This window comes from Squalius cephalus (genome assembly GCF_949319135.1).
Source record: "Squalius cephalus genome assembly, chromosome: 19".
NCBI classification, from domain to species: Eukaryota; Metazoa; Chordata; class Actinopteri; order Cypriniformes; family Leuciscidae; genus Squalius; species Squalius cephalus.
In genome coordinates this window covers 7,181,460-7,206,630 of record NC_137140.1, presented here as the reverse complement: position 1 = coordinate 7,206,630, position 25,171 = coordinate 7,181,460, and the positions used below count along the sequence as shown (strand labels likewise).

At 37.1% G+C, this 25,171-nt stretch overlaps 1 protein-coding gene across 2 annotated transcripts in view; it reads right to left on the bottom strand.

Moving 5' to 3' along the window:
* The window catches only part of bicc1 (BicC family RNA binding protein 1), a 103,785-nt gene that overhangs the window by 18,616 nt on the left and 59,998 nt on the right, over positions 1–25,171 (bottom strand). The window contains exons 4-13 of one of the 2 annotated variants that reach the window (XM_079851682.1): positions 20,931–21,010; positions 18,721–18,879; positions 16,301–16,354; positions 11,404–11,592; positions 9,495–9,746; positions 6,299–6,430; positions 3,281–3,503; positions 2,298–2,456; positions 1,638–1,819; positions 1,358–1,499 (exon numbers count right to left, since the gene is read on the bottom strand). In XM_079851682.1, the coding sequence (XP_079707808.1) occupies positions 1,358–1,499; positions 1,638–1,819; positions 2,298–2,456; positions 3,281–3,503; positions 6,299–6,430; positions 9,495–9,746; positions 11,404–11,592; positions 16,301–16,354; positions 18,721–18,879; positions 20,931–21,010 (1,572 nt within the window). The remainder of the gene's footprint in view (positions 1–1,357; positions 1,500–1,637; positions 1,820–2,297; positions 2,457–3,280; positions 3,504–6,298; positions 6,431–9,494; positions 9,747–11,403; positions 11,593–16,300; positions 16,355–18,720; positions 18,880–20,930; positions 21,011–25,171) is intronic. The other variant, XM_079851683.1, reaches the window with a different exon arrangement.

The window sequence follows — 25,171 nt, the reverse complement described above, 5'->3', positions numbered from 1 at the left end:
ACATATTGAACGTTTTAGCTGAGTAGTTTGAGATTGTATTCCTGCAGCACTCAGCATCAGAGAATCTAACACGCCATTTACCATCACTGCTTTTAAGGAATAACGAGATTGAATTGACTTCGCCTCATCTGAAAGCAAAAACACACAGGCTAAATGGATGTAGGGCCAACTCAAACAGCTTTAACAATGCCGGAGCACGGAAAACCTTGGCCTTGTATTTCCACAAATGCCCCGTTCATAGAGCAGGAAGGAATGGTATTACCATTTGGAACTGAGTTTATATTTATCCATAATTAGACTGACCAAAGTCAGTAAATTCTCGGCTTTCAATCTAGAGAAGGTCAAGGAGTTGTTTCATGTGTTCATCAAACGGTTGACAGGATTCAGCAGTGAATGTCACTGGTTACATTAGGCCTGAATAAAGGTGAGTATAATATATCTTTCAATATATTTAGCCTTGGAAATTGGCATGCATGAAGTGTTGATTCACATGGCATACATTGCAATACAAATAAAGCTTGCTGGCATTTACCAGATAAAATGACTCAATTCTGACAAATGTCAGGAATCACTCTTGTAGAGTACGCCATCACACTTAATTGACTTTAGGAATGTGTGTGTGTACACACACACACACACATTATAGTGTTTGGGATTGAAAGAATTCTCTTATGCTCACCACGGCTACATTTATTTGATCAAAAATACAGTAAAAACTGTAACATTGTGAAATATTACTACAATTTTAAAGAACTGCTTTCTATTTTAACATATTTCAAAATGTAATTTATTCCTGTGAATCAAAGCTGAATTTGTCACATGATCCTTCAGAAATCATTCTAATATGATGATTTGATGCTCAGGTAATATTTCTTCTTATTATTATTATCAATGTTGAAAACAGTTGTGCCTTTTAATAATTGTTGTGGAAATCATGATACTTTCAGGATTCTTTGATGAATAGAACTATTTTAAGCTTAAAATAGATTATATAAAATATAAATAATTACATTAAATTATATAAATAATCAAATTCTATATATAATTGATGATAAAAATAAACAAATTAATTATAAATTCAATTCATAAATTATTAATAATATAATATACAGTCAAACACCATATATCATTTTGGATATTTTTTTTACTAGTGGGTGCAGAACACTATAGTTAATTTATGTAAGTTAGGATAGCAAGGTGTCTGAATAAATTTTGGTTTGAGTGTAAAATATAAAATGATATAAATAATTTATGGATAATTTTACAAGGAAAAACAGACAAAATTACAAGTCAAGTGAGTGATTTTTGCTGTGGAGAGAAATGCATCTTGTAATGAGGAGCTGTGGGTGATGCAGACCTTGGTCTTGGCTGGACTTGCTGGACAGTGGTTCAGAAGGGCAGTGAGGACTGGCTTCCTGCACGGAGTCACCATGAGCTGCGGTCAGAACTTTATCTGCGAGAGACGCTGCAGACATTCTGCTGTACATGGTGCTGGGCTGCTACACAACACATGCACACAATATTCTGGTCAAGAGGAAGTCCAAGATGACAAACTATGAGAGATATTCAAGACAGCTTTTTAGCATAACCATATATACATACCACTATCTCATGATAGTGAAAGAAGGCGTGCTCACTTTGCTACTGAGGGAGGACACAGCTTTACTGCAGTCTGATACTCCGTTGACTTGGGCGTCAATAGGGGCGAGACCTGGCGGAGGCGATGGAGTGTTGTGGGTGTAGCCTGGTACTCCTGACAGCAAGATGCTAGTTAGAGTGGCCTGGGTGGCTGGGTGAATCATCAAGGGCGATGAGAATCCTAAAGAAAAAAATGAGCCAGCATTGGTTTGAATTTTCACTTAATATAAAAAAATTAATTTCAAATCAAATAATGGACTTGGTTCTTAAACAACAACAATGTGATTGTAAAGTGGACTGAGACTCTAGATAAATATCACTGTTGTATAATACAATTCCAATATTTAATAGAACAATAAAATAAAATAAAATAAAATAATAAACAATTGGACTTGGTTCTAAAAACAATGTGATTGTAAAGCGAACTGAGACCCTATCACAAGTGGATCAAAAAGATAAATATTACTATTGTAAAATGAAATTATAATAAAATAAACAAATGGACTGGGTTCTAAAAAAACAATTAGAATGTAAAATGGACCAAAAACATTTTCAAGTTCAGGTACAATGTGATTGCAAAGTTTGATTTATTTCAAGAGACGATGAATGCATATTGAGTGTGATTGTTTGAGAAGAAACTCTGTCAGTCATCTCTTTACCTGGTGTGCTGGCGGGACTGGCCAGTGAGTTGGACCAGAGAGTGGGGCTGGGCGTTCCAGAGGAGGGTGTCTGTAATGGGCTGATGGAGCTGTTGAGAGCGTTGAGAAGGGAGTTGGTGGAGTGTCCTGTCATGGAGGCAGTTGTAGGTCCAAGAAGACCTGCAGGTCAGAGACAATAACCCATACACACTGTCAACATTATACTTAACACAAATAAAGACACTATGCAAGCTGTACACCTCCTGCAACTTATCAGCTTATACAGTGTTCATTTCAACAACAAATTTTATAGTCGACATGAAACATAAGTTGCGATATACTTTTTCTTCCCTATTGTGATGTATATCCAAGAGAAATGGCTTCTTGAACAAGAAAAAAATGGTCACACTTTAGATCAAGGTCCATTTCTCACTATTAACTAACTATTAACTACGCCTCAATAAACTCTTAATTACTGTTTATTAAAAGTTAGTAAGGTAGTTGTTAAGTTTAGGTATTAGGTAGGATTAAGGGATAAAGAATATGGTTGTGCAGAATAAGGCATTTATATGTGCTTTATACATACTAATTAAACAGCTAATATCCTAGTAATATGCATTGCTAGTAATATTGCTAATAAGCAACTAGTTAATAGTGAGAATTGGACCCTAAACTGAAGTGTAAAAAATGTAGGACAGGAACAAGTTGTTTGGTATTGATGCGATCTCACTGAGTGACGGCTTTTCCCGCCCTTGCGTCGAAATACACGGTTGTGTAACAACAACTTTAGGACCATGCAGAAGGCTAAGCCTAATGGTTGCTTATAATGCCCCCCTAACTTTTTGTATTGTTTTCACAGACCTGCATTTCGACATTTTAACATTGTATTGTATACTCCAGTTTCAATCCACAAAAAATAGATTCATGAAAATTGAAGTCAAGCTGATTAATAGACTAGAATACACTTTTATAGTCACCATAACATAAATTCACTGTTGTCTTACCCAGGCTGGTGAGGCCGAGGCCGGCTGAGGCCAAGATGTCGAGCCCCACGGGGCAGCTGAGAGCTGGAGGTGGGACAGGGATACACGGAGGACTGCCACCATTAGTGGTGATGCTGCAGGTGTTGGTGGGGACTGATACACCGCTGCTCTCCAAACCCAATAGATAGCGTCTGGCCTCATACATGTTCAGAGCGTTCCTCTCCACACTCTTCACTATCACTGACTGACAGCCCACAGAAAAAAGAGATTTAGAGTTTAGAAATCAGCTCCCTTCCACTAGTAAGCACTATATTTGATCATTACAGTGTTTGTTTGTCAGTGAAATGACAGTAAATGACAGAGCAGAACAAGACAATAAGTTCTCATGAAGACAATAAAGGCTCCAATATACTCATAGCAAAGTTCTTCAATCAGTGGGGTAAAAAGAAGTCGAAATATGTTAGAGAACATCCTAACGCACCCACGCTGCAGAGAGCGGCGTTTAGGTGAATATAAATATGTTACGTGCTTTCCTCTCAATAACAAAATAAACGCACAACAAAAATGACAGAAGTAAGAAAACAGTAGTTAAGAAAGCATCTGATCATAGCGATGGGGATATGTTTGCACAAGCTCTGCAATTTGGCTCTCCAGTCAAGTCACGTCATGTTTTACTTGCAGACGTCTGACCTCGATAATTCCACATCAAAGAAGGTAGAGCCTCAGCGCACAACTATCTATTACGTAGATGATTACGCCGCCACGGACCAATGGTAGTTCGAAGGTATTAACTTTTCCTGAAGGTTCGCTTTGGCCAGGGGTGTCCAATCCTGCTCCTGGAGGGCCACAGTCCTGCAGAGATTAGCTCCATCCCCAATTAAACACACCTGAACCAGCTAATCAAGGTTTTACTAGGACTAAAGCTGAATCCGAAATCGTCCCTATACCCTCAAGTAGGGCATTATTTGAGAGGACACCCATTTGTAGTGGTGTCCGAAACCATAGTGGACGTAATTGAGTTCACTCATTCTATCCCACATTGGACCGCAATAACAAGTGTACAGCTGATGTACGTTCAATGGCTGTCCGAATTCGCTCACTCGTTTTCATTCACTCCTTCAAGTGAACTGTATTAGTGGACTAATGAATTGAGGGTTTAGGGGGCGATTTCGGATTCAGCCTGAGTATACTAGAAACTTCCAGGCAGGTGTGTTGAGGCAAGTTGAAGCAGTGGTTCCCAACCCTGGTCCTGGAGTACTGCACAGTTTAGATGTCTCTCCAATCAAACACGCCTGTTTCAACTCATCAATTCATTTAGCAAAAACTCCAGGACCAGGTTTGGGAGCCACTGCTCTGAAGGACACTGGTCCTCCAGGAGCAGGTTTGGACACCACTGGGTTTGGCTAAATGTTTTGATCTCCAGAAACAAACTCCAAACAAACTTCATTTTGGCCTGATTTTGTTCGAAATGACGTCATACGATTTCGCTTGAAGTATATGGGGCCTTCAGGGGCTGTTCACACATTTTTGCATTTCACTGCACTGATTGTTTTCTGTATAAACATGCATTAGTCAGATGCAAAAATGTGTTCTGTGTGAATGGTCCTTAACTACAATTTTTTTTTTAAAAATTGGTGGTAGTGTTGGTGTAGTCACTGCCTTTTGTCTTTGTAGTGTAGAATGTCATCATTATGAGTATAATGTGCTTTTCTTTTTAAAGGGGGTTAAACAGTTTCAATAGATGGTCTTTGTTCACTGAGGAGGAAGTTTTGATTTCTGAAATGTACAGTATGTTTTCATTGTACGTCAAACTCTTATTTCAAAACATCAATGGTATTTTTATTTCTAAAGATCCATTTAACATCATCATGAAGCTGAAAATGATCTGCCTATTAGTGGTGAACTCTTTGATCTGAAATGAATCTGGGGTTTCCTGGTATATACTGAAATTCTGCATGTCCTCATTTTTTTCCGCCTCAAGTGGTATAGAATATACTTCCTTCCTTATATATGTGCTGTATACAATAGTCAAGGCTACTACTGTAGCACACTATTAGCAGAGTGAAAAAGAGAAGCTGGAGGCATCAACACAAAACACTGAAATGGAAAAAACAGAGGTTTTTGCTATAAGACTGATAATTTACAGTGCTGCCATTTAGCCTAAAACACTGGATAGGATTTCACCATTGACCATGACCAAGGACGTGAAGCATTCCCAGTTTCCACATCCTGGTAGTAAGCCACCCACAAATCCTATATTTTCCATACATTACTTTTACAAGACTAAGGCGCCTTAATTTTGAGCCTCTGAGAGAACTAGGCCTTAATGCTTGATCTGATTCAAAGTGTCTTACATGGTGGCACTAAAAAACAAAAATCACCAAGGCTGCATTGATTTGCACAAACAATACAGTAAAAACAGTAATATTATGAAACATTATTAACTTATGTAATGGCCAAAGCTGTTGTGTAGCTTAATTGTTTTGTGGAAACTGTGTTTGTTTTTATCTGGATTTTTTGATTGGTAGAAAGATCAAAAATAATTAAAATTTTGTAACATTATAAATGTCTTTAATTAATTTAAACTGTAATTTTGATCAATTTAACGCATCCTTGCTGTATAAAAGTATTAACTTCTTTATAAATCTTTTAAAAAATATATATATATTTTTTACTCATCCCAAACTTTTGAAAGGTATTGCATATACAGTAATACATATAAAAATGCTGCATTTTTTTCAAATAAATATATACAAGCACATTTTTTAAAGAATATAAGTAGGGGTATAAGTAGTATTTAGACATATTCTGGTTGTCAAATATTAGTGGATCATGTTGATAGTTAGTGTGAGGAACTACACCTCTGGTTCCTCAACTGAGGAGAACTGACTTCATTCATCCACTGAAACTCACCTTGAAACAGGTTGATTGAGAGTAATAGCAAAATGGCTCAAAAACATGCTGAGAGTGTGATGTAGACATATGGTTTCCGCCACCATATGTGATGTTGTATATGTAGGTTTGGGTGAGCGTGCAAACCTTGCTAGGTTGCTTGGGTTTTGGTTTGACGCTAATGAACACATCAAGCTGTTCCATTAGGGAAGTAATGCACTGTGGTTCCACCTCAATGTCCTCTTTGATATCAAACATCAGCACCAGTGGCAGGCAGCCCTGCAGAAAGCACAAGGAAAAAAGCAAGAAAGAGAAATGAACAAAGTTTTTCTACACTGTTGTAAATCATTCATTGAGTCGAAAGTTAAGTGTTTCAAGGACTCAGTTGGCCTCAGTCCTAAAGCAGCAAAGCTACAGTTATTCAGGAGTGATCCATCACCTACTTCTCATGTTGAAAAGAAAAACAGCAGCAGGTACTCTAGGAGTAAGGCTTTCATTTACTGGTCCTTGACCTTCTTTTTCCTCTCCTGACACAGCTAACTCAGCAGGCAGTGAAGAAACTGCTAAATATGCAGGAAAAGTTCTAGAGGCTAGATTGTGTGGTGGGAAGCCTGCTATGACAGTCTTATTTGTAAATGCTAAAAATGTCCTTAATGGATCTAAATCGAGCCAAAAAGCATGAATAAATTATTCTTGAATACTGTCTCTTCCCTTGGCCTCCTGCTGCGTGTTTAAATCAGGACTGGGCTGGCTTGCGGGGACAGACGGGCCGATATCTGTCTCCAGAGAGGACCGCAGTGTTGAAAGGCTAATTATTTCGCTTTCTCCACTTGTGTGTTCCTCAAAAGGATTGTGTTTTTATGCTTCTTCTGGTGCCCCTGCCTTTGTCACTTTTATGTTCTTCTGTGTTGTTTGGAGACCACATAATGAGACAAACCAGAGTCACTATTTCTCTGGTGACTTGAGGGAAGATGAAAATGAGAGAAGAAAGAAACTAAATCTTCACATTTTCTGAAGTAGTAAGTGCTCGCTTGTGCAAAATTTGGCGTGGTTTGGGTTGGTGCTAGGGTGTACTTGGTGGTTGCTAGATGGCCGTTTAATGGCCCAATTTTTCTTCTAAATTAAATGTATTATCTTTTAATGGTTTAGATATTTTTGGATGAAAATCAAAGATGAAAAATGTCCAAGACAGAGAAAACTAAATCTTGACTTTTACACACAAAAAAAATGAAACACTTTTATATAATTTTAACACTAGTGATAATGATAATGTGGTGTAACCATTAATTAAAAAGTAATAATATATGTTGGTTTCATATATATACTTTCTAGGTAAATTTCATCAAGTGATGCACCAATTATTATTTTTATTTTTTTACAGAAACCAAAGTTTTTGTTTGGCCAAAAACTAAAACTAAATTTCAGTTGATAATCAATGAACTAACTACTTCTAATAATCAACACTCAAATAAAAATGTAGTTGTATATACATACAGTATTTAAATTGCACATAAGGCACTTTTATATCAACTTTTAATGATATATTAATTTGTTGTTGAACTATAAATATTTAAAAAGTGCTTGTAATAAAGAACTTGTTGAATGAAGACAACAGGTTAAGTAAAAATGTAAATGTAATAATTGTACATTATTTACAAGCTGGTTTATTGACGTCTTTCTGCGGCTGAAACACTGATTGCGCAAATACATGAGAACATGAGTTGTATCTTTCAACATACCTTCTGATGTTCATTCATGTTTATTTTGTGCTAGTAGTAAAGAGAAAGATGACCGGAAAGAGTTCACATGCTGTTATCTATCAAGCCACATTGCAGAACGTTAAAACAATATTTATTGTATGAATTTCATTATAAAAAAATGACTGAAAGCGGAGACTTTGTTTCATATCAAAAGCGATTTATTGCTACAAATGATGTTTAGTGAAGTTTTGTTCATGCATTGACTGAACAGGCCTACAGCATAGACTAAAATATTTACTGAAAGATTGATTAAAAACGATAAATCGATATTGTCAATCCAAAAAATAGACACTGACACAATCAAAACGTGCCAAAGGAGAACAGTTTATTAAATGCTGTTTCAGCCAATGATTTCAGTTTTGGCCGACCAAAATTTTGGTGAATCACTATCAACTGTCAAAAAAAGGTCAAATTATCTGATATTTTAAGAGATTTAGTCAACTTGACACAGTCATGAGAGTCTGCAGGGGGTATAATTTACTGTTTTTCATGTTTAAAAAAATTAGATTGGAACATACAAAATGTGTATGCAGTCATTGGGCCCTATTTTAACGATCTGAAATGCAAGTATCAAGCGCGAAATGCAAGTAACTTTGTGGGCGGGTCTTGGGCGCTGTTGCTATTATACCGGCGGGATAAATGACTCTTGCGCCCGACGCAAATCTAAAATGGGTTGGTCTGAAGTAGCTTCATTATTCATAGGTGTGGTTTGGGCGTAACGTGACATAAACCAATCAGAGCGACATCTCACATTCGCTTTAAGAGCAGGCGCGCTTGTTCCATGGCGGATTGCTATTATAACGGCGGATTTGCCAGGCGCGCACCAGGAGCGGTTCACAGCCGAGGAGACCGACGTTCTCGTCAGGGGCGTAAAAGACAGAGAAGTTACATTGGGGATGGGAAAAACCCACCCAAATTAGCTTCGGTTAAACAGGCGTATGATAATTTGGGTAAATGTGTAAGCTAGATGTATGCCTATTTCTTCATGGACACAACAATGATTTCCCTCGTGTGTTAATATTTTTCCTTGTAATAATGTATGGTTTTCTAAAAATGAGAACTGGTGCGTCTGTGTGTAGATGAGATAAGCAAAGTGTATGCGCGTTGTGCACACGCTACATTGATTATGGCCAAGCATGCGCCCTTAAAATAGCATTTGAATAACATGCGCAACACGCCACTGACTTTAGACTAGGTTTTTCCTGGTCAGTGGCGGAATTGTTTTCTAAACCTGCAAAATAGCACCAGGGAACGTTTGCGCCGGAACACGCCTCCTCTTTGCACTGAACCGCCCTCTGGAGCGCAAGTTCATTTCCTAATTTACCACGTGCGTCTGTGGAGGGAAAAGTCCGCTGTGCGCGGGTGCAAAATAGGAATGATACATGTGTCGGTGTACAAAGTCAATTGCGCTGGGTGCAAGATAGGGCCCATTGTCTCTTTCACAGTAAAAATTTAACAGCAAAAAGAAAAAAGATTCACTGCACTCAATTTTTTCACCCATTCTAGTCATTCTTGTCAGTAGCACAAACGCTGTGGAACAAGAAAGACAGAAACACTGGAATAAAGAACAAAACATCTCTCACCATCAGGTACTGACGGGCCAAACACACAGAGTCAATGGTTCCCTGCACGTAGACGGTGGACTTCTTCTGCGGGCAGTTGGGGTCTGGGAAGTGGACCTGGGCTCCTGTGCGCTGCATGATGTGCTTGATGTTGCTGCCGTTGCGGCCCATCATGAAGAGGTGGTGCTGGGGTGCGATGTCAAGCTGTGTGCTGACCGTGATGGCGCTGGCCAGGTTGCCCGCGAGGTGCTCTAGTAACACCGCTGTGCCCCTCTGCAACGAGACGGTTGTGGAAATTAACAGGGGCTTGGGGCAAAAACTCCACCAAAATTCAAGAGAAGAGGACAAAAAAATGCCTGTACACAATTAAAGTGCATACATTACAACTGTTCATTCAATCAATCAGAGGCGTTTAGAATAGTCACCGGTGAAAAAATTCACTGAAATGGCGGCGAAGTTCTGCGCTCTCACAAATTCTCTCATCATAAAGATATGATGTAAGTAAGAGATTCATTGTGCAGTGTAGACAGCGTCATTAATTATGACAGCATTTTTTTTCGAATGCGCAAGTCACTGGCCACTTCAATGATTGGGAATGTTTTTCGCTCACTTTTTGTAATTTACTCCCATTTTGAGTAATCGTTTTGTTTTTCATGCTACTAAGATGACCAATATTAAGTCTTGATTTTCTAATGCATAATGCCAAGCAAGATTCAGCTTCTGTGCCACATTTGCAGTGTAAAGTTGTTGATGTTGATCAAATTTTATCGGTAACAGTCCATAGTATTCTGATTACCGGTAATTGGAGTAACTGGTTAAATTTAAGTATGACATAGAAGCCATCAAAGATACATTTAATAAGGTAGATATAAATATTGCCATTACAAAGGTCAAAAATACCCCAGGAAATCGATTCCAGATTAAACATAATCCCTTTAATGTAAAAGTTCATTTCTGACCTTGAATGAAAGAGTAAATACCTCAGGTCACCGTGATTTTGATTTCAAGTAAAACATGTTCCTGAATTAGCATATTGTGTTGATCCTGGAACAACATTTCTCTCTGAAAAGTCCTAACCCTATCCCTACCCTTAAACCTAACCCTATCATAACTTATCCCTAACATCAGAGGGAAATTATAGGTGAATAACACTGAAGTAGAAGCACATAACCCTGGTTGTAAGCCTAAACTTGACATTAACTGTAAACTTGTCCCTCAAACCTAATTGGTTGACTGGAATGTTGTTCCAGGAACATGTTTTACTTGGTGAAATCATGTTAACCAATACCTCACTGACCACTTTTTCGGACTCAAGTCAAATTTAACCACCATGCTAAAAGAGTCACGACTGGGACTTTTTGTCACTAATGGAGCATGTTTTAGTAAACAAGAACCTCTTTATGTTCTTGATTTTCCATCTGGCATATACGACCCTGAGAATGGCCTAGATTTGGGAGTTTCTTTCAGCACGCCATAAAACTAGGGGAAGAAAGGAAAGGCAAAGGGGCTCTTTTGGGGTTCCTTTCTGGCCCTATTCGTAGGCGGTTTTGGCACGGCCTCCTCACCCCAGATCTCAACACATACCAGGCATAGCCAATAGCCCACAGGACAACTCCAGCCCTAGACTCTTCCTCAAGACCAGAGATTGAAGAAGATTCTCCTTGGGAAGAATAACAGGCTCTACCCACACTAGACGCTCGGTCTAAAGCATTGCCAGCAGCCATTTAATTTTAAATGTATTAGTTATAAACATATTACATTATTTTCGTGATTAACTTCTTTAAGAAACAAACAGGACTTAACATATCTTAGATGTCACAACACAATATTCCGACTTAAAAGCGCAATATAACATATCTCCACAACCCTCCCAAATGACCAATGATAAATAATGGGAAAAAAGATAATGCCCCATGTATGAGCGTCTCACCTTCACGGCCGCAGCATTATTCTGTGAGCCCCGCACCACTCCTGTCGCTCCATAGAGTCTGGACCTCTGTTTGAAGGCCACAGAAATGTTGTATGTCTGGGAGATGTGCTGGATGGCAGGAGAGCTGGGGTCAGGGTTCAGCTGGACTATGACTGGCAGCTCGAACATCAACACCAGCGGGAGTAACTCCTGAAGTAAGACAAATAAAACCATCAGTTAATGTTATATATCTGAATTATCGAGACTGTGATTTCAGCTGAAGACAGATAAGGATTATGGGTAATTAATCAGCAGATCTACACTGGTTCAAAAGGCCATTTCTTTTTTGGGAGACTTTTGAAACTTTTTGATACAGAGAGATAGAATAATCAGGAAATCATGGGGAAAGAGAGAAGGAGAACAGATTCAAACCCACATCTCCCACATGAGCACAACAGCTCAAGATGTCCCTCGTGAAAAAGTGTTGAATGCACAATTTTAATGTACTTCAAGTCATATATATATATATATATATATATATATATATATTTAAAAACTGGATGGTAACACTTTATTTTACAGTGTCCTTGTTACATATATTTACTATAGTAAACAATAAATTATGCATAATTACAAGCCTAAAAAATCCCAATCCTAAGTACAGGTTGTTAATTAATATTAATCAGTACTGTATAGTTAAATCTTAAAATAAAGTGTAACCAAATGTACTTGCAGATAATATAATAATTTAAAGAAGTACACTTAATTTGATGCATTGACTAACACACTATAGCACGTAAAATACTTGATTATAATTATAACTGTGATTATAAATTATAAATGTAATTTAATATTACATTTACAATATATATTTTTTTACTATAAACTAAATTGCAACTTCATTACAAATGTGTAATAACAATTATATTTAAATGCATGACATACAAGATTCGATTGGAATTACACTGAAGTATATGTTAGTTTACCTTAAAATCTTGTCAGTACATTCAGCAGTACACTTTAATCATATTTTGAAGACTTTAAAAGTAATTATGAAATTACATATAGGCCCGGTTTCACAGACAGGGCTTAGACTAAGCCAGGATTAGACCATAGATCAATTAGGACATTTAAGTAATTTTTATAAACATGCTTAGAAAAAAACATTACCGATGTGCATCTTAAAACTAAAAAGGCACTGATATATTTTTAAGATCAGTCAGTGCAAGTTTATTTCAGTGGAAACAGCTCAGACTTACATTTTAGTCTAGGACTAGTCTTAAGCCCTGTCTGTGAAACCAGGGGATAATGATGTACTTAAGTCTAACTTAAGTGGGTCAAAAATCACTCTTAAGTTGAAATAATTGAATTTTATATACATTTAATCTATCAGACGTTTAATTTAATAACATGCAATTAAGTGTCCGAAGACATTATATTCAGTTAACACTTAAGTATATTATTTTAAAGTATATTATTTCCACTCTTTTTAGAAGTATGATACTTCTTTTTTTCACAAGGGATAACTAATCACTGTGCCGTGACTCAAACCATCAGGCCACTTCGACAGATGAAACTCACACTATTTAAGTGCCATGTTAATGTGCAGCACTTGTAAGACATGCCACCAGTTGCAGATGCTACCAGAAATTTCAAACTGGTTTGAAATCTGCTGACCAGTCTTCAGGTTTCCACACTGCCCGACTAGCGTGAGAGCAGCAATGACCAATGCTCAATGAAATTGTCAGAAGAGAGAGCAAAAACAAAAGCTGCAGGAAGTGGGATCTAGGAAGAGCTTAAAAAGTTGAAAAGGCTTCAAGAATCAACTGCTGATTGGCTGTATGACTCTAGCTAAGTTGAGGAGGAGAGTGACTGTAACTGATGCACAAAGTCTGCAAGTAGTTGTGCACATAATAATTTCAACAACAATAAATAATAAATGCGAGTCAGGGTGACAGGATAGTGTGTGCTTGGCTTTAGAAGCAAACAACATGGTTTGCTCTAAATGAATGCTGGTCAGAATTACAGTAACTACTATAGGGCATTTGGCCGACATTCAAGCCATGAAGTCTTCAGAAATAAAACAGCATAAACTATTATTTCTCTTCATTCCACTGTGATTTAGGGTCATCAAGAGCCCAGCAAACAGTGCCTCACCAAACTGAATTGGTAAACAGAATGAATGGCCAAGCCGTAAAAATGCAGCTCTGATCAGTCCCATATGTGGGGGCTTCGCTCACCATCATGTTCTGTTCCGGGGGCCAAAAAGAGAGACATTCTCTGCCCCTTCAGATGTGGTCAGGACAGTCAAGGACAAGGATTGGTTATTGGGTTCAACTTTAGCTGGGAGCAGGGAATCCGTCATGGAGCGAGCTCTGGAATTCCAATCATTCATCTCTGTTAATGGTTCCCCTCATTCTTGAGCTATTAAAACCATAAGCATGGTTATTTTTAACCAAAGGCTTATGCATCGGCTATGAGCGGAGCTTTCCAAACAAAAATCTCCTGTGCTTTTGTTTTGATTATTGTTAATAAAGAATTTGGAGGGGAGTGCTGTATTCCGATCTTTTACAAACAATTGGTCTGAGCTTTCCTTTGACCTTCTGTAGAATCAGTAACTTCTGTATTTGCTTTCCCTGTGTTTTCACAGACAACACACATCCAGAGAGCCTGGAAGATGCTCTGTGGATCATTCCACTGGAATGAACTCGGCTCCTCTGAGAAAGCAGGGATAATGTTTAAATGGTTTAATCTAGAGTTGGGACATGGTGAACACACAGGGTCTCACACACGAGCATTTTAATACAACTCTTCTATGATCAACATGTTTTTTATTTCTGAATTAAGATTAATTTTGATATTTAATGTCAGGGTGATGGAACTTGGTATCATAATGAAGAAAACACCTCCTTAAAAGATTGAAATTGAATAATATTTTGTTATTATTCTGTAGAAAACAATGCTTATTAATATTTGAAAAACATTGGTCCGCCAAGGTGCAGAAAATAAGATAATTTGACCTTCTTATGACAAGGCAATATATATATATATGAAGAGTTCAGATGCAAAAGCCTCTAAGTGCCATCTTAAATTTTTTTCTAGAATGATCATTTTTATCAAGCTTGTATATTTAAGTTCAGTAATTTCACTTAAATGGCAAAGAAAATTACCTATGAATTGTCATTTAAGTGAAATTACTGAACTTAAATATACGAGCTTGATAAAAATGATTATTCTAGAAGAATATTTTTTTGCATCTGAACTCTGAAATATATATATTTTACATTACTTTTTCACTTGATGTTTACTTAATTATACTTTTTTACCTCATGACTTTTTTTTTTTTTTTTTTTTTTTGTCATTTACATTTAAACTTTTCTTGAAAATAGTATAACATTTTTCAAAAAGGCTTGGTTTTACAGATGGGGTTTAGATTAAGCCAGGATCAGGCCTTAGTTAAATTAGGTCATTTAAGTAGCTTTTATAAATGTGCCTTAGAAAAAAACATTACTGGTGTGCATCTTGATACAAAACAATGGCACTAAGATATGGCAGTGCAAGTTGCTTTCAGTTAAAACAGCTCAAACATGCATTTTAGACTGGGACTAGGCTTAAGCCTCGTCTGTGAAACCAGGCAAGAGAGTTTTAAAAAAAATGTTTTAATGATTTTTTAAATGTTTTATAATAGTTTCAATGGATGACACTGTTATTTGTCATTGACCTTTATATAACATTAAGATTTAGTAAAAAGTGGAATCATCTAATGCTGACTGTTGGACAACGTCTGAGGAGATTCTGCAAAAACTTCCACAACAATCTCAGTTGGCTTTAAAAGAGATTGCACACGGTCAAACTCGAGGTTAAGTGTGAGAATTATGCTCGCCCTATACCATTCACATGGGCGTAACGGCACAATAAAGCACAAAAACGACTGTGGGTGAAGATCTTTGAAAGAGAAAAGAGGAAAAATGGAGATGATTAGGTGGTCAAGAGAAGAATTCCCAGCAGTTCTGGTCACGCGAACGAGGAAAAGAAAAAGTGAGGCTGCCCCACTAACATCCTTCCCTCAAATGTACATTTTACCCACAGAACTTTATATGTTGTGGACATAAAAAAATGGAGCGGCTTGGGTTTTTCAAAGGTGCTCATTTCATACAAATTGCTTTTTGAAACAATAGTGAAGGCTTATGATAGATTCTGGTGTAGAACGTCCTCCAGTTAATTGGGGCTTGGGCTTTGTGCAAATACTAAGGAAGCCTGCTGTGCCTGAATGCTTTGGTTTGTTTTTCTTGGTTCTCTCTGAGGAGGAAGCATGTGTGCACTGGTGAAATCCGAGGAGAGAGTCTGGACAGAGAAGGAGCGCACAGGCGACACCCGGCCAAACAGTCAAGATATCACTAAAACTGCAGTTTCAAACCAGCTTCAATTGGCAGCATGTGTTTTGCATCAAGCCATTATTAATGCTGGTCTTATCCGTAAAACTCAATTACAGGTCAAGACCTTCAGTGTCAAATGCTTAAATTTGAAATGACAACCTTCTTATTCCTTATGTTTTATCCCATTAAAAGGCTTTTGTCTGTACAGCCGGGTGAAAAGAAGGTGTCCATGGCATTGAAATGGAAAGTGGCGGCAGTAATGGTTATAAAACACCAACAGAGGGCAGGCAGGTCTGATTCAAGTACCAGATGCTCAACTAGAAACATACATTCCTGAAAAAGATGAATGCTACTTATTGTGTTGTTGGGATTACCGTTGGGATGCTGAGGAATGTGTTTATCTCATCCAAAAAAATCATTTACGTTAACACCCGCCATACCTGTCAACTTCCACCAAGATACATAACAGCCTCCCACCTCTACTTCCTGCTTATCTCAGAAAAACACAGACGTTTGTAATCGTATTATGAAAGTTTATTTACCCGAATTCGGGCTCTGGCGGCCTCCACTCCTCCTGGCTGGCCGGCTATGGACACCTGCAACAAAGGAACGAGAAAGTCACAAGTATGTTCATGAAGTACAAGATACCAGGAACAAGGAACTGGATTCAAGAACATCATGCATCTGGTCTGAGTAGAAATAAATATAAATACATAAAAAGAGATATACATACATTTATTTTGATGCATTTTTATTCATTCCAGAAGAAGATTTAAAGGGATAGTTCACCCAAAGATGAAAATTATCCTATAATTGACTCACCCTCAAGGCAGCCTAGGTGTATGAGTTTCTTCTTTCACAATCGGAATTATATTAAAACATATCCTGACTCTTCCAAGCTTTATAATGGGAGTGAGTAGAGCCTGAGATTTTGAAGCCCCAAAAAAGCGAATCCATCATAAAAGTAATCCATACAGTTCCAGGAGGTTAATAAATGTCCGAATAAAAAATCTCCATATTTATAACTTTATAAACTATAATCACTGGCTTCCAGTAACGGGCGAACGCAAGTCTAGTTCCGGCAGAAGAGTGACCTCTGACCCGATGCATGACGTAATGACGAAGTGCAGAGGATAGAGCAGAACAAAACACCGGTCAAGAAAAAGAAGTCTAAAACGAGAAGTTTTAAAGAGAAATTTCGGAGGAGTTGCCCAGCCCTATTTGTTTGAACCGTGAGAGGCGTCAACTCATAAGTCCTATGTCATGTGTCGGGTCAGAGGTCATTCTTCCGCCGGAACTCGGCTCGCGTACGACCCTTACCAGAAGCCAGTGAATATAGATTACAAATATGGATATTGTTCTTACAAAAACTCATAGCTTCGCTTCAGCAGACCTTTATTAACGCCCCGGAGCCGTATGGATTACTTTTATGATGGATGGATGCGATTTTTTGGGCTTCAAAATCTCAGGCTCTACTCACTCCAGTTATGAAGCAGTTATGAATTTATTTATTTTTTTGGCTGAAAGAAGAAACTCATAGGATGGCTTGAGGGTGAGTAAATTATGGGATAATTATTTTTTTGGGGTGAACTATATCTATTTAAGCACTAAATATTTTCACAAAAAAAAAAATCAGCTTAAAATTCACTCTGTTCCTCTGATTCCATTTGTTTTCCAAAGAAAAGAAGAGAAAGTCATGCGTTTGGAAGGACATGAGGGTGAGTAAATGATTTTCATTTTTGGGTGAACTAATTCTTTAAGAATGAAAAATACCCTTCTGCCAAATGTTATCATAGGAGCACCACTAGGAGGTGAGATTTCTTCATTCTAGCCAAGCTGGGTCTCATTCACTTGTCAGCAAGTACCAGCCACTCTAAACCCAACACATGAGCCCACACTGAGGGAGTGCCATGTCATTGCTCATTTTCCACATTCCCCACTTCATCAGGTCTGAAAACATGTTTCGCATCCAATTATAACTTAGTCTTTATCCCTATTGCTGAACCTCCCTACAGTAGCTCAGTGACACATTTCATTTTAGAAATTAAAACTGATTTCTTAGAACCTGAGAACCTGAACCTCTTTTGGGTGAACCTCACGAAACCTGCCAAGAACATGTACAAGTCATCTTTTATTCCAAAATAACAAGAATATAATTTTAAATGATACATAATTTAGTATAATTAATAAATATACATACTATTATTATATTTGTATATACACTGTTTAAAAAAAAAGAAAATTAATACTTTTATTCAGCAAGGATGCATGAAATTGATCAAAAGTGACAGTAAAGACTTTTGTAATGTTACAAAAGATGGCTGAAAATACAGCTTTGCTATCACAGGAATAAATTACTTTAATATATATATATTTTATAAAATAACATATAACAGTTGATTTATATTGTAACAATATTATGCAATAATACAGATTTTTTTATTTTATACTCACCAAGTCTTGGTGAGCAAAATACTTTTTTCAAAAACATAAAAAATCTTACAGACCTCAAACTTTTGAATGTAGTGTATTTATTTATTTAATTAATTTAAGTGAAGCATATATTTGTTTATATATTATGCACATAATATATTTAACAGTAGTGCGATTTTGTTGCAGTGCTGTATTAATTGTCATAAATAATCCTGATGCTTTAAAAATAAGCTTATATATATTTTGTTTCATTTATTTATTGTATTGAACTTTATATTATGATAATTTACTTAAAATACTGTACTACAGTATTGATTTTCTAATAAGCATAATGCCAATTACAAGAAAATCCAAAAGTACATACCAGTACACATTATGTAAATACAAACTTGTGCTTAATTGCTTTAAAATAATATTGCAATGCTAAAAATGTTAATGTTTATTTATGCACACATTTCAGTAATCGATTATATTATTTTCTGTTGATTAATAGAGTGAAATGAGATTTGAACATGTTTCAGAATCACACCTGGTTGCTCTTCTCAGCCTGGTTGTTGCGGTTGGAATCGGGGAAGTGGATGTGACAGCCCGTGTCCTCCATCACCTTCTTGATATTGTTTCCCCCTTTGCCGATGACATGCGAATGCTCCGTGTGCGAGACGTCCATCTTTAGAGTCACGCGGTTGCTCTGAGGAAACAAAAGAGTCGGACTGTGTTAACTGCGGTACCATAGCACTCACTATTTCATTAAAGGTGAAATGTGTCATTTCTATGCCATCATTTATACATTAGCATTCCCATTTATCTCAATGACACTTGCTTGGCTGGCAAAGAACTTTCAAAAGTATCTTTTTTTTAATCACAGTTTCCACAAAATTTTAAGGAGCACAACTGTTTTTAACATTAATAATAATAAGAAATCGTCTTGAGCAGCAAATCAACACATTAGAATGATTTGTGAAGGATCATGTGACACTGAAGACTGGAGTAATGATGCTGAAAATTCAGCTTTGCCATCACAGGAATAAATTACATTTCAAAATTTTTAAAAAGAAAAAGTTATTTTAAATTGTAATAATATCACATAATATTACTGTTTTACAGTATTTTTTATTCCTTTATCTCAATGACAATTGCTTGGCTGGTGCAGTTAAAATGTGCCATGTTTGACTAATTTTGCTTAGTTTCACTGCAGTGTTTTTTAAGCCAAGGAAGTTGTTTTACTTTCAACATTAAAACATTTAATGTGTTTTAAAAGTGAACAAAATTTCTTCACTTTTAAATACAGAAAAACAGATCCCGCCCCTCTGAGCTGCTTCATTAAAGATGTAACAGTCTGATTTTTTATTTATTTATTTATTTTATTTATTGGTTTATTTGATAGGGACCACGCATATTCATGAACATTGCTGTATGAAAATACACCATGTAAATATGCCAGAATTAGTAAAAATAACTACTTTTCATCTGCAGTCCCTAGGCCGGTAACATAAAAACTAACATACAGACAGGCAACAATCATACAGCATTCATTCACTATAACAAAACAATATACATGGACAAAACAAACAAACAGAATAAAAATACATGATAACAAAGACATTGTTCATCCACCTCTATATTGCATTTAATTTAACAGTGAAAGTGTATGGGTAATAAATATATAACAGTTAAAAGTGAGTACATCTCTGGTTTTCTAGAAGCCACTGTTTTAAGTGAGTTTTGAAGGTATTGAATGTAGGACACTCTCTTATCTGGAGGGGCAAGCTATTCCAGAGTTTACCGCCTATTACTGACAATACGTTTTGTCCAAAAGTGGTGCGTCTAAATGGTATCACACAGTCCCTTTTTACAGAGGCCCGTGTACTACCTCCGTCTTTGAAAAAAGCCATGCAGTGGAGGGGGGCAAGATTATGAAACACTTTATATACTAAACAATACTTGAAACGTTTAAAATTGTCAAAGCTTAAAAATTGATGTCTCTCTAAAATATCGCAATGGTGAAATGACAAAGCCTTTTTGTCAAAAGTTTTGCCCTACATTTATCTAATTATATCTATGAGCTACAGCCAAGTCAGTTTTCCATTACAGAGAGATGTCACTACACACCATTTCCCATTTCACGTCATTCGTTTGAGTGAATTAGCTCACAAATCTACAGGAATGTTACAACAAACTCTTCAGTTGGTGTTGGTGGATGTTTTGCATTATGTCTGGCACTAATTACCAAAAGAATGGATGTAGTCTTGAATCAGTTGTGCGATTTCTACAACAATCCCTAATGTTTTGGCACAGCCCATGCCGATGCCGCAGATGTTGGCTGCCCCTGATGGCCAATGAAATGGAAGTTGCGATAGTCTTTTCTTCCCTATTGTTAAGTATTTGATTGAAATGACTTCTCAAACAAGAAAAAATGTAGGGCAGGACTTGATTTTGCCCAACGGGAATTGATTGGATTGTTGGCACATAAAAAACAACAACAAGAGATGACAATATTGATTTCATGGTAAATTTAAAGTCAACCAATGGTATCAGGCAATGGGCACTGGCATTTGTCTTCTTTTCGCCCCATAAGCCATGATTCATTCTACAGCTAAATGAAAAGCTCTTGATGTCAAGCTCCACATAGTTCCTCTCAGGATCTTCAAGTTTCATCACCTCAAATAAAACTAATGGTTTATTTGTGTTGCACAATGTTGTATGAAATATGAATCCCCCAAACTGACTTGACATGCTCACCTTTGTGTCCAGGACAGACATGATCTTCTCCTTAGCTTCCTTCACATTGTCCCTCTTACCACTAACTTTGATGTGTGGATCTGAAATACAAAAATACATAGCGTAATCCATATCATAATGTTTATTTACAACATATACAGCATTTTCATCAGCACGTAATTATTAATTAACAAACGTCTAATCCTTTGTTTTAAGGTTTACTGCAACAGACATGAAGAAAACCTCAAATCATTCAGATCATTGAATAGGTTTCCCCAAAAATGTTATGCAGCACAACTCTTTTCAGCATTGGTAATAATAAGAAATGTTTCATGAGCACCAAATTTGCATATTAGAATGATGAAGACTGGAGTAATGGCTGCTGAAAATTCAGCTTTGCCATCACAGAAATGAATGACATTTTAAAATAGAAAAAGTTATTTTAAATTGTAATACTATTTCACAATATATCTGTTTTTACTGTATTTTTGATCAAATAAATGTAGCCTTGGTGAGCATAAGAGACATTAACAACAACAACAACACCAACAACAACAAAAACAAACATTTTACCGACCCCAAACTTTTGAAAGGTATTGTTCTGAAAACCACTCAAAGTACCCTAGTATCATGGTGGACAGTTCTGCATAGACAAGCAGTGCTTACATTTTCAGATAATGTAAAAATCTAGGTATTATATTTATCATAAAGCTTCATTAATGATATGACCATTTACTCCCATCAAATCTATGTTAAGTCATATCTCACATAAATAATGTTTGGATCAATTTGGGCTGGCAGAAACCTTTATGCAGTGTTTCCCGGATAAATAAATCCAGACAACATTTATATAATTCCAGTACTTGCTCATTCTGTCATTGACTTCCGCACCAGAAACATCTGTCTCACTGCGCTGCAAAATCCCCCAAATTCTACAGAACCAATCTACTTCATGCCATCATGCAATAAACCTCTGCTTGGTGTTCCACAGAAAGACTTCCGACTACTGGCATATGGTCTAGTTTACTTTACAACACACTTTAGACAAGAAGATACCAATGAATGGCATGTAAAGAACCCCCCCTCAGTTTATTTCAGGCTGAAATACACCACACGGCTTTTGCTCAGATTGTTGTCCCGATTTTCTGAACGTCTGCGCCAGTCTGCAGATTTTGGGCAGTTTTTGGAGTTGACAGAATTCAAAACATGAAAAACATGTTTGATATTTTGAGCCAATTTTTCATTTATCTACCAGTTTTGCAATAAAATACAATAGGCTACAAATATAATAACAATACAAAAGTAATTTAACAGAACACGCATAACAAATTAGCCTCTATATTTGACTCATCAGCACATATAAAACAACTGACTATGCCACTCATCTCTAACTCCCACTGTAATCTAGAGTCCATTACTGACCGCGTCTACAACCCAAGACCGCATCCATATGGACTTGGCTGGATCTTTCTGCTCAGGTTTTAAAAGTCATGGAGTGTATTTTAGCCTTTAGTTAGAACAGTGGTGTCTAGTTCTGCTTCTGGAGTGCCACTGTCCTGCAAAGTTGAGCTCCAATCCCAATTAAACACACCTGAATCCGCTAGTCAAGAGCTGTGTCTGAAATTGCCCCCATGAATAGGGCACTATTTCAGGGAATAGCCAGTCCGAAACCATAGTGGCCATTATCGAGAGCACTCATTCAATCCCACAATGCAGCGCAATAACGAGTGTACAACGCTCAACAGCTAGAGAATACCCATAATGCAACGTGACGGTCGCACCGAATGAATTCCCGTGTCTCGCCAGAAGATGGAGCTCGCAGCTGAATCATCCATCTATCCATTTTTCAACCCACTGGTCCAATTTGGCTACAGCGTAATATCACACAGGACAGGTATAATTTCCTTTTTACTTGATTATAAAATTGTTTAATTAAGGTTTATGCTAGTTTCCATGATGACAGAGTTCAAGATAAATCTTTTCATCTTACTATCGGAACTGTCAGTTTGCTAAGTTTCAAATAATTATTAAACAGCAAGCAATGCAAAAACGGTGCTCTAAGTGTCCAAATTCCCTCCTTCAAGTGGACTATATTAGTAGAGTAATGTAGGGAATAATGAATAAGGGTATAGGGGGCTATTTCGAACACAGGTACATTTTTTCTTCAGTTTTTAAAGTATTTTGATAATGCAACTCTACAGTAAATATACATTGTATTGAAGGGGTAGGGTTAGGGTAAGGTTTAGGCTTGGGGGTAGGATTTTAGCTATAATTACCATAGGTCTGTATTTGATTGTGTAATTTATTTTATGTTTCACCAATAGCTGTTATTTCATACTTCATAAGATTCAAAAGAAATATGAGTTATTGTTAAAACTTTAATAAATTAACACATTGTTAATAGTTTTAAGAATCAAATTGATTAGACATTACAATTTAAAATGGAATCCAAAAAAATAAAAAAATAAAATTGTGAAAAAATAAAACAGAATTTGGAACAAAACAAAACAGATTTCCTAGAGCCCTATACATGTTTTAGTAACAAGGCAGTTTAAGAATCTGAAGCAACCCACAAAACACACCAAGCCATATAATTCACTCTCCATGAAGGAGGAAGACAAGCAACAAGACTCCGGGTCTAACTCTACACATCTGGCTTTCTGTGCTATAGCTGCTTTTCCGGAGCTTAAAGGAAACTCGTGATGAGAGCTTTCAATGCCAGAGGGAATGAGTGAAAAAGCCATGCTAAATCACTGTCCCACGCAGAAGTGAATTTCTCCACCACAAAATCCTGCAAAACATCCAATCGGCCGACTGGATGGACATTGCGGGAGGAAATCGCTCCAGCCTGGCTCCAGCAACATTCCATGCATTAGAAAATGTACAGAGCGTTTAGAGTTAGCCACTACAGTACTACTGGCCTTAGTTAAAATTGCATGTAATGTGACCATTTTCTGTGGTCAAGCTCAAGTGCTCAGTAGAGGTTTTACAGTTTATACTGTGGTGTTAGGGGGAGAACAAGAAGATAATTGCATACAAAGGGGCTTGTCTCATACAAAGGCGCCAATTCAGTGTGGTTTAACACATGTAGGATTACACCCGATGATTAGGATCTCTCAGCTTCCACGTTGGCAATTTTTGTCCACCTCACCAGTTTTGAGTGGCATCCCCTCAAGGGTTGGATTTACAAGAGTGGTGAAAACTATGTAATGTAATATGTTCACTGCATACCGAGTGAAGCAATGCTGGCTACCAAAATGCGCCAAACTTTCAAATTTGTGCATGCAAAGCAAAAATGGCTTGTTAAATTGCTTCAAAACCATAAATCATCATGCTCTTGGTGCATTTATTGTTTAAATGTGAGAGAGAGTGGCTTTAGGGAAAACACTGACAAAATGTTTGGGATTCTCGAGATGGTCATGAGTTCAACCTACATGTTAACAGGCTAGAATACATTTACATTTACACACCTGGCAGATCCAAAGCAACTTGTAATGCATTCAAGGCATACATTTTATTTAGTTTGTGTGTTCCCTTTGAATCAAACCCAAGACTTTGGTATTGCTATCATGCGCTAGCAGCTTAAGACCCCTTGAAGACACAAAGTTCAGCAGAATTACAATCAGGATCATCCTTAAGGCGGTGCAACTTGTGCGACCGCACCGGGCCCCTCACTTTAGAGGGCCCTGCAATGAACGCGAACTGACTGAGGGGGACCAACCACACAACCCCCCCGCCCCCCCACCCACCCATGATATTATATACAGTGCTATGCATAAGTTTAGACACCCATGCTAAAGTTGACTAAAAAGAGGAATAAAAAATCATCTTTTGGAAATTGAACTTAATGCCTTAATTAAAAAAATTAGGACAAATCCAACCTTTAAGGACACCAATTTTCTTTGTGAATGAATAATGTATCGTAAATAAATAAATGTTCTTCCTTAAAATACAGGGTGCATAAGTTTGGACACCCCTATGTTAAATTCCCATAGAGGCAGTCAGATTTTTATTTTTAAAGGCCATTTACTTCATGGATCCAGGATACTATGCATCCTGATAAAGTTCCCTTGGCCTTTGGAATTAAAATAGCCCCACATCATCACATAGCCTTCACCATACCTAGAGATTGGCATGGGGTACTTTCCATAAGATCATCTCTCAATGCAAATCAAACCAGCTATTAGGCTAACTGAAATAAAACCATGCCAATCTCTAGGTATGGGGAAGGCTATGTGATGATGTGCAGCTATTTTAATTCC